General features: G+C 33.6%; 1 protein-coding gene across 1 annotated transcript; it reads left to right on the top strand.

Moving 5' to 3' along the window:
* The first annotated feature begins 361 nt into the window (after positions 1-361).
* LOC145333319 (uncharacterized) lies at positions 362-898 on the top strand. Its single transcript, XM_080178442.1, has one exon. It carries the CDS (start codon positions 362-364, stop codon positions 896-898), a length of 537 nt encoding a protein of 178 aa, XP_080034568.1.
* The last annotated feature ends 10,359 nt before the right edge of the window (positions 899-11,257 follow it).

The raw sequence follows: 11,257 nt of genomic DNA, 5'->3' as shown, positions 1-11,257 counted from the left end.
TGAACTCAAAGAAGCAAGAAAAGACCTAAAAAGAAAGACAAGAGAATGGGAAGAGGAATGGTAGCAGAACATCTTGAATGAATGTAAGGAGGCAGGAGAGAGAGGAGATTCAGGTAGAATGTACATTACTCTAAAAAAGCTTGGAACAAGAGACATCAAGAAGGAAACAAACACAACCAACATAGATACCAGCCAATTTAGAGAACACTTCAAGAAAGTCTCTGAAGTGAGGTTTGAAAACACACCTGAGGAAATAGAGGAGACAGTAAATTGAGTTAAAGATCTTAGAGGCACAGACAAGGCAAACCAATGGAAAGATATATTAGAGTCAACACCTGGAAGAGAAGAAATATTAGAACAGATGAAGAAGATGAAAGACTCATCTCCTGGTGATGATGACGTTAGGCTATGTTACCTGATGAAAGCTGGCCCAGAGATTACCAACAAGATAATTGAGATAGTTCAGTTCATGTTTGAAAACGGAGCTGACAAGTGGGAGGAGAGTCTAAAGATTGGAATAGTCATCCCCCTGTTTAAGAAAGGAGACAGGAATAACCCTAATAATTATAGAGGTGTCTGTCTTTTGGCAATGGGGAGCAGAATCTTAGCCAGGATTCTAGCTGACAGGCTGAGAAGATGGGCGGAGATGATGGAACTACTTGATGATGAACAATCAGGATTCAGGACTGGAAGATCAACAGCAGATTCAACCCAAATAATGATGAGAATCCAGGAAGATACTGCAGATCTAAGGAAGAGAATGGAGGCCGCGGGAGAGGTATTAGAAAGAGATGATGAATATGTTGCCAGACTACTTGATCTTAGAAAAGCATACCCAAGAGTGAATAAACCTGCTCTCTGGGGTATTTTAGAAAGATATGGAATGGGAGAGAGATGATTGAGGGTCTTGAAAGATCTTCATGAAGCTACCATCTACAGAGTGAGGGGTAAGGAGGGGGACAGTGAACCTTGGGTCCCGGAAAGGGGGCTAAGAGAGGGCTGCCCTTCATCACCCCCCCTTTTTAACATCTACCACCAAGCATCTATGAGAATGGCAAATGAAGACCGCAAAGTAGCAGCTATGAATGATGACCTAACTGTAGGGATTGAGATGAATTGGGTTCCAGGAGATGCCTTTCCAAGTGAAGGTAGATGGGAAAAGAAGAACTCGGAAGCTGTCACAGTCAAAGTAAGTAATTGTTTATTTGCTGATGAAACTTCTTTGGCCGGCAAACGTAAAGAACTAGAAAGAGGAGTTAGAATAACAAAAGAAGCTATGGCTTAATTCGAGGAAAGGAACAATGAGGATAAAGAAGAAGAAGTTGTGTTTGGAACAGAAGAAAGTGGAAACATCAGAATGCTTGGAACATGGCTGGGACCCAAAGAAGATGTAAACCAAAGATTGAAAAGAGCAGGAAATGCATGGAGATTAGTGAAGAACAGATTGAAGAAATCAAAGCTGACAAAGAAAATGCAGAGCAGAATAGTACAAGCATGTGTGGAGAGCACGGCTCTCTTTGATTGTCAAGCAAGATCATGGCAGAAGGGCGAGATAAAAAGGATACAGCATTTCATGGACAAGTCACTGAGATACATCTGGAGCAGAAAAAATCAACCACCCCTAATGGAGATGCAGCAGCGAGGTGTTAATATGCAAGATATTAGAAATGAGCTTGAGGTAAAATCCAATAGAGTAAAAATAGAGAAGAGAGTCCTTGAAAGAATAGGCCATGTTATCCGAATGGATGACAATAGGTTAACAAAAGCTGTATGCCTTGGATGGATGAAAGAGCTGGAGAGCTGGCCAAAAGTTCCAGGTAAGAAATGCAAAACTGTTCTTTACTGGAGAAGACTTATCAAAGAGGCTGGTTTAGACCACACAAGGATTGGAAACTTATGTAAAGACAGGAAAGAATGGAAAGCCACAGTGAGAGAAAGAACCGAACATCTAGAGGAATGGGAAAAGAAAGGTGGAAAGAATTCTACTGAAGAAAGAGGAGAAAGGAACAACATCAGAAGAAAAAAAGAGAGCCTAGAATGTGAAAGCTGTGGCAAGATATGTAAAAGCAAAGCAGGGTTGACAAACCATAGAAAAAGAACACATGAAGAATCCAAGAACAAAAAGAAATTCTCATGTGACACATGTGGAGAAGTTTTTAAATCAGAAGAGGCACGGAAAAACCACATGGGAGCCTGTGAAACAGCTCCAACAAGGCCAGGGTTTAAAAAGTGCATTTCTTGTAACAAAGAAGTAACTAGCAGAAATTTTTCAAGACATAGGAAAACATGCAACAGAGGGGGAGAAGAAATACATGAAAATACAATCAGAAGATTTAAAGGAGCCAGAACAATTTGTCAGAATTGCAACCTAGAGGTCTCAAAAAGGAATTTAGCCAGACACCAGGACACGTGCACAGGTGGAGAGGCAGTACTTTAAGGAGTAGAACGCCACGACGACGACGACAAAAAAAATTAATAAATCATTAATTGAAAGGGAGAGAACTATGAAGAGAACAGTAAATTTTAATTCACATTCCAATGTCCTTTCCCTGCACCAATACAAAACCCACTGAAAAGTCAAATTAATCTTATAAATCTTCTAAGAATCTATATGCAGAATATTTTATCTTCTATTGAGTTATCTCTGAAAAAAACCTGTTAAATTCAACATCTTTAAGAAAACAATCTTTTGTAAAGAGAAGAAAATTAAGAAAAAAGTTATTCAAACTGACAAAAAAACTGTTTTGCTAACAAGATGCATAATTAAGTATTATCCCTCTATATGTAAATTGGACCATTTAACCCCCCCCCCGTATCCCCTTCACTTATGACTGATTAAAAGCTTCAAAGGGGAGGATTATTTCTCCATAATTTTCTTTAAATTTCTATTACGAGGGGGGCATCACCCCTAGCCGCTAGGGGATTTACATTAATGGATGGAAGGTGGTGTAAAGTTTTTTCAGACCAAATCCTATAATATTATAAAAAAAACTTCCAAATCTAATAAGAAACTTCCCTGTAAAAGTTCATCCCTATAAAACCTATCTATTTGATAGCAAAATTGTAACAAAGGGCTATTAGACTCCAACGGGGAATAACCTCCATGAAAATCATATTTATTAGAAAAATAGAGGGGGGGGGGGCTTTTTGGTCCAATCGTCGGTTCTAGGAATTTTAGCAAGATGTCTAATTATCGTAATTTTAGTATAACAATGGAGTAACAGAAACCGCGAAATGTATTTTTAAATGGTTCAAATGTGGTCAGGGACATGCATACAAATTCTGAGAAAAAAAAATCATTTTTCTAAAATTAACCCTTAACTGTGACGTAACACGTAGTACATTGTTGTCAGACAGGTGATGGTTCAAATTTCGGCACAACACCGCGTCATAACCAAAGACGTTAAAAGTGGTTCCTACTGTTGTTATCTAACATCTAATTTATAATTAGAGGATGGGGAATGCCTTGGAACAAAACAGGCGCAACACATTACTATTCACATTTAGTACTTCTAGACAAGGGTCGTCCAATCGTAGATTGTCTTTAGAGGGAGGGGGGGTACGATAACATGGTGTAAGATTCAATTAATAATATATCCATTTATTTCATGATCCTTAAAAAAACCTAAAAATGCTAATTAAAAAGCTGTATGAGGATAATAGGTTAGCAACAATCACTTTTATAATGTGTCAAATAGTCGAAATAAAATCATTGAAAATAAATATTGAAAAAATGCATCAAATTTTGACAGGTTCACTTGGTAGATAGATGTTTCTAGGAGTATTGTGGAGCATTAAATAAAACCAATTGAAATCTTGTGTCATCATAGTACAAAAAAACCCATCAAATTAAAAATATTTAGCAACTAATAAAAAGATTTTTTATTTTCAAAAATTATTTTTGTGAAAAATTATCCCAAGTTTGTTTGCGGTAGGGAATCTTTTCGTATGTATACGTATTACTTAGCCTTACTAGGGGTAAAAAGATATTCTGATGTAAAAAAACAAAGTCTATATGTCTGTCTGTCAATGTGTGTGTGTGTGTGTGTGTGTGTGTGATGGGAAGGATCTCGATAACCAAGATGTTTCTTCTTTGCAGGAAAGCTATTTTTAGGTCCAAGGAAGGTTTATAACTATAACCATGAGAAATATAGCTCCTTTTTCATTTTTTAGTCTAAAAACAATAGATAAATTATTACTTGTTTGTTGAACCAGATTTTCATGTACTCTAATAAAGTGATATTCGCAGCAGGTTAAACTTTTTAACCAATAATTTTAATCTACAGAGCGAAAGTTTTGTTTATCATCATAGGATTCGTACTTCAATTAATCGTCCTATTTCTCATCCTTTGAAATCTCTACCTAACTGCTGTATAGAAAAAATCCAAATTTCTGCAGAAACTTTGAATTGGTCCATTGGCATGTTTTAGTCCATTTTAAAGGTGATATTTAAAACTTTCGCATCATACAAAATAAACCCACTCACTTTCCTCCTTCCAACAATTAAAGTCATTTTACATTTGCTCATCTAAAAATTAGGAACATATACTATATTTATTCCTATTACTGTGTAAGCGTGTGTTGGTTATTTTTGCATGAGGTCTTTTTATACCTTTTTAGATAAAAACAAATCAAGGCCACCAAAATAACTTGCTTCTTATAATTTTCCCTATTTTTAGCTTCTTAGCATCTTATGGCTTTTCAATTTGAGGGAAAGTTTGTCGCCTAAATCAGTCATTTAAAGCAACTTTTTTATCTTCTTGGCAATGTTTTCATTAATTTTTGATATTTCATTTATTTTTCATTAGATAACAAGGGGCTACCATCCTAACGGCCTCTGGGTGCGCCTGAGGGAAGGGGTGGAGGGGTTGGGAGCCGTTCCTCCACTTTTCTTTTTTGTTGAAAAATTCACACAGACAGACATGCATCATGTAAGGATTAGAAACCATCTATAAACAAGAACGATAAAGCCAGTATCCTTAACTTTCACTGACGATATAAAGTACATACACAAAAGTATATATATCTGGTAGCTGCGTTAATAAAAAGCTGGAAAACTTAAACTTTTAAAAACAACGCGTGTCCTAAAAGTTGTAACTTTTTTCTCAGACTTTTTTAATTACAGGGGGGCAGGGTTTTGTATTCTGAAGAAAAAATAATGTGAATGAACAATGAACGCTAAATTGATGTACATCCTTAATAGTGATGAACGTAATTATCTCTTCTGTTTATTGATAAGATAATACTGCTAGTTTTAACCAACTAATCAAGATTTTTGTTATGTTTTGATCAAAGGAGGTAGTTTTTAGTGGAAGATAAAATTTTCTTTCATGTTACCACCCAGCTTTCCTAGTTCTACTAATGCTATAAAATTGAAGCCCAATTAAAGGGCGTATTTTAATAGGCAGAGACGCATTGGGGTAAATGAATATACAAAAGATTCAATGAAAATTAGTCCATTATGGCTTTAAAAGCGAATAATATCCGAAGAATTTGAACCACTACTGAAAAATCATATATATCATCGTATTATAGACAATTTTCCACGAATATAAAAAATCTCAAAATTAATACCCCCTAAAAAGATAAAGTGGAGAGGGAAGGGGGTTCTGTGCTTGACAAGTCACTTTGAGGGATATCACAAAAAATATAAATATATGTTTATATTTGGTAGATGGAAGAGGGATTTCATTGTTTATTTTTTTTTCAAATTTTTAGGACTATTTATAATTCCATTCTTTCCTGTATTTGACGTGAGCTAAGGGTCAAATTAAAGTTCTCAATTAGAGCTTAATTTTTTAGGAACACAGGGCGCTATAATTGAGGTCTGTTCGTACTTCCGTATTACTTCCTTCTAGATACGATCTGAGCTTACTATGTAAACATGAACATACACTTTAGGAACTACAGTTGTGCTCTCTGTCTGTCTGTCAGTCTATCAATCTGTCAGTCTGTAAATCTGTCTTTTTGTTTGTCTGTCAGCCTGTCAATCTGTCTGTTTGTCTTTCCGTTAGTCTGTCTCTTTCTATCTCATTGTCTGACTTACTTTAAATTTGATTTTCAGCCTCTCAGCTTTTATATTTTTGTGTCTTTCAGTCTATTTCTCTCATATTATAATATCAATCTACATTATATTTATTATCTGTCAGTCTCTGTCTGTGTCTGTATCTGTCTCTGTCTCTCTCTCTGTTTTTCTCTGTCTCTCTCTGTCTCTGTGTCTCTCTGTCTCTCCTCTCTCTCTATCTATGTCTGTCTCTCTCTCTCTCCCTCTGGCTTTGTCTCTGTCTGGCTGTCTCTCTCTCTTTCTCTCTGTCTCTCTTTGTCTGTCTCTCTCTGTCTGTCTCTCTCTCTATGTCTGTCTGTCTGTCTGTCTCTCTCTCTCTCCCTCTGACTTTGTATCTGTCTGGCTGTCTCTCTCTCTCTTTCTCTGTCTCTCTCTGTCTCTCTCTCTATCTCTATGTCTGTCTCTCTGTCTCTCTCTCTCTCTCTGGCTTTGTCTCTGTCTAGCTGTCTCTCTCTCTCTCTCTCTCTCTATATATATATATGTCTCTGTCTGTCTGTCTGTCTGTCTGTCTCTGTCTATCTCTCTCATTCTATCTATCTCTCTATCTTCTTATCATTCTCTTTCCATCTAATCCATAAATATCAGTTTATTGTTGTAAGAATTTCCATTTAAATTAATATGATATTTTAAAGTGCTACGCTAACTACGGACAAAATAGTCCTTGTATATATTTTGAGACTCCGCTGTGTGTGTATCCAAACATTAATTAGAGTCAAAGTAATTCCTCATTAATCATGATATGCTCAAATTTAGGTTTTTAGACAGCGTTTATTTTGGCTTTTAATAGTTATTTATCGCGTCGTATTATAGATTCATTTCCGTGGATAGAAAAGTAAAAAAAACACAGGTCCATTCTAACGAATCTGCTATTGATTTTATGATTTCTATTTATATTTGTTGAAAATTGTCTATGATACGATACATGATTTTGTCAGCATGGCTCAAAACTGGTTCTAATCCAGTGCAGTGGATTAAAAATGTTTTATTATTGAATGCAAAACAAGCTTAACAAGCATGTATGTATGCAGAAGTCATATTTTCCAAAATGGTTTGATATCATTTAAATTCTTGTAAGAAATAGGTACAATTATGCAAACTGGGAATAATGAATCCTTACAGTAATATAATAATCTACTAAAATTAAGATTAACTGTATTTTCCAACATTTTTCTGTATTTTCAAAAAACTTTATCCTATTATACATTTATTACTTTCTTTTCATAATAATAAAGGATTTTACATATTTTATTAACAATGGCGAAAATATCTGCCCCCCCCCCCCCTTTGAGATACTTTCCTCTTATCTTAAGGGGTTTGGTGGAGAATTAAGGACATAAACATACTTTGAATTTGGTGTTTATATGAAATTGCAGATTATATGTCATATTTGGTCATTTTATTTATTTATAATACCTGCCAAAAATGATCGTTTCCATTTATTCATAAAAAAAACTTTCATCAACATACCAAAACGTTTTATGCATTTTTTTTATTAAAATATACTTTACTGAAAATTTATTTTGAAATTGAGGAACTAATTAAAGACACAGTTTTCCATGTAACATCATGGAAACACCATCAAAAATGAAAGAAGCCTAAACTGTAAAACGGAAGAGGGTTAAGTAGTAGTTTGAGTAGTATGTGCCATTTTGGAAAAGGAAAATTTGAATGGATTATATTTTTTGAACAACTAATTTCATTTAATTCTTTTCTATTGGTAATGACAACTGCGCCCCTAGAGACTACTAAGGATGAGCTGTAAGCGTGGAGAAGTCAGCTTCCCATCTGAGATTTGAAAAGTATTTTTTTTTTGGGGGGGGGGGGGTTGGCTGATGAAGCCCTTCACCATCCCTCGCTTTAATTTGAAAGTATTTCTAGGACTTAAAAAAAAATAAAGGATATCTACAAGATTTAGCTAAAATCAATCTTATTAGTTAAAATGCTATTGTAATCCACTCATAAGCCCACTAGAAATTAAAGTGAAAGACGCCATTTTGAATTGGGGAAAATGGACGCTACTTCTTTTCAGTGGCGTCTAAGTCACCATTACAATAGAGCTATAGTTGTATAGAGTGGCAGAAACGGTTATCTCTTATATTTATTAAATCTAAATTTATTAATGAGCTAAACAAGTGTTAAAGTACATGAATATGGTTTTCATCTAAAGTACATTTTTGCCTGCAAAATTTTTACAAATCGAAAATTATCATTTATTCTAAATAATATAATAGTGAACAAGTCTATGCTGTAAACACCACATTTTTAACTGGTAGAAAAGTTAGAGGAAGAATGGATTATCAAAACTCATAAATTAAATTTTATTTCTTAAAATGTTCATTTTTATCCCTCTAGTGTTATGCAACTCTATTTTCTATAATTCAAGCCTACCAAATGTTAGCGCTTTGAGGGTGAGCATAAAAATTAGTTCCGGTTTATTTTACCCTTTACAGACGAAATATCTTTTAAACTGGAAGCATTGTATTGAAAAAAAGTGCTATTACTAAGGATTAAGAACTATAATTCATTTTATATAAGAGATAAGTTTTTCTAAATTCTACAAGTCAGTTACTATTTTAATAATGCTATTTTAATAATTTTACTATTTTAATAATGCTATAACTAGCACATATATTTCCAAAGTAAGTAAAACTTTCACACAATTCATTGCAATTTTTGTGCTTCACCTCCAGAGGTGGCGTTGAGTATTTTTGGATTTAAAAAAGAAAAAAAAACATTGTTTATGGGTGGCCAAACCTGCCACAAAATAGCTTTAAACATGTCTTTGGCCAAATTATCATCTATTTCTAAATAACTCCTGCAACATGATTTTATAAAAGGATTTAATATATAACTAATAAAATAATTTTTTCCTTGAATAATACTAAATATGAAGTAAAATAAGTACTTACAATTAAATTTAGATACTTAATCTTATTTTAGAATTTTAATAGACTTAGATAAATGTTAGTAATGTTAATTATAGGTATTTATTTAGTACATTTACTTAAACCTCAAATTTTAATATAACCTTTAAATAAAATTTTAGCTAGTTTTGTTAAGAAGTACTAATACCATATTGTTGTGTTTTGATGACTTGAACTGATTGAGATCTCCAATTTAGGAAAGCTTCACATAGTTCTCAGAGTAGTTTTAGGCTGTTTTATTTCAAGATTTGGAATGGTTTCATGCCATAATTTAAATCATGGAATACAGAGGTGCCCCTATATGCTATGAGCAAAGCCACTAGTAATTATTTAAGGTAGTGAGGTTTTATTTTGTCTTTTAAGATCTTGCATACCACTGAGCTGATTAAGTTCTCCATGTTAGGGAGGCTTTAACATATGTTAATTCATCTATAAATGACATTTTTTAATGGTTTTAATCTATATCCCTCACCTTAAAATATTAGAGCCCATAGAAGCTAGGGGTTGATCACACATAATTGAATTCCAACAAAGAGTTCCTGCGCCCCTAGCCCTTATATCAGCAATTATTTCTATGAATATTCACTAATATTGTTCCGTCTGTAAAGGGATAGAATAAAGCTACTTAATTTAAAGTATTAAACTAGGACTATACATATAAATGAATGAATATCCTAATTGATACCTTTATAAGCAAAATTTGATAAAATTAAGAATTTTTGACATAAATATCTGACCCCCGACTAATATTAGTAACGCTAAATATGTATTTAAGAAATAATGATTTTAAAATTATAATGATTACAGGATAAAAGGAATAGTTTCTATAAAAGAATTAATTAAAAAAATACAATCTGGTATAAAGCGACGAGTTCTTCTAAAATTTTCAACTAAACAAAAAGTTTATGATGGTGGGGAAGGGGGGGGGGTTGCACTAACCAAACGTGGCAATATCCCTTCAGAAAAATATTTAGGGCTTCTCTAACCTAAAACTCAAGGTAACCTAACCCAAAATATGTTTTAATTCTTCTAAAAGTTTGTTTGTTTTCCACTTTTAGTCAATGTAAAATTCTATAAAAATGTATATCCAATGAAACCTTAAACAAACACTGTTTATTTGGTTATGTTATGCATGAAATTGTCTTTAAATAATTGTTACATTTTTCTTTATTGGTGCTTACTTTCTTATAGTTTAATTTTCTTTTTCATATCTAAATTATTGCTATGGATTCCTAGAAATATCTTTATTCCTTCATCCTTGAACACTTTTACTAGCACACTTGTTATAAAATTACAGCTACGGGGCAGATGGTTAAAATTGTTCTCCCCCCCCCCACTCTTAATTCACAAAATTTAAAATTTTCCCCTTTCAATACTTCTTTCATTCTCAGTAGGTGCTTGCAATGTAACACGTCATCCTATAATATAAAGTAGTAAGATATATATTTTTGTCTGAAGATTAGAATTTCGATAACGACTGAACCGATTGAGTTCTTCTTTTAAGGGAAGGTTCAAATATATCCCAGGATGATTTTAGGCTATTTTATATGTAGTTTAAAGTATTGGGGTGGTTTTAGGCTTTAGCCCCTTGATGCTAATGGCGCATCCACTAGTGATATAAAAAAGCTGAATGTTTGACTATGTGTTTCTGTCTGTTTCCAAATATTACCACTGGGCCAATTTACTTCTACTAACTTGGTAATTATTATACATTTCCTTGTCTGTTTCTTCCACAAAATAGCCTAAAACCAGAAAATTCTATACCACTTACTCGCTAAAAGTTGCTTTACACAAATTCAAACATACTCCATATCTAGCTCCTTTTTATTTTTGGTGGTTTTGCACGACGACAATATAAACTTTTTTCTCTAATAGTTTTGGAGAAATAACATTCACATTTATAGGGGTGGCCTATAAAAAGGCAGATATCAACCATACTCTAGGGTTAGGGACTAATATTGTGAAGAAAAAAATTATTTATTTGTAGCATCGCTGTTTTTAAAAGCGAAGCTTTTCTATAATTAGGGTCGGTCCGTCCGTCCGTACGTAACGGATAGCTCTTTTCGTTAATTTAGGCATGTTAGCATTGATCTATTGATTTTAACTTTGCATGATGATTCCTATAGGAGTTAGGTACGAGTTAGAAAGCAAAGGAACTCCATAATCGTTACCAGAAAGTTCGTACGTCCATTTTAAACATGTTGATTTTTAAGTTATTTAACATCAAATTTTTATGTGATAAAATTATCCGATTGGTCTGATTTTTGGA

This window comes from Acartia tonsa, chromosome 12 (assembly GCF_053477335.1).
Source record: "Acartia tonsa isolate MP-2025a chromosome 12, ASM5347733v1, whole genome shotgun sequence".
In the NCBI taxonomy this organism is placed as follows: Eukaryota; Metazoa; Arthropoda; class Copepoda; order Calanoida; family Acartiidae; genus Acartia; species Acartia tonsa.
This window is presented reverse-complemented; position numbering and strand designations above follow the sequence as displayed.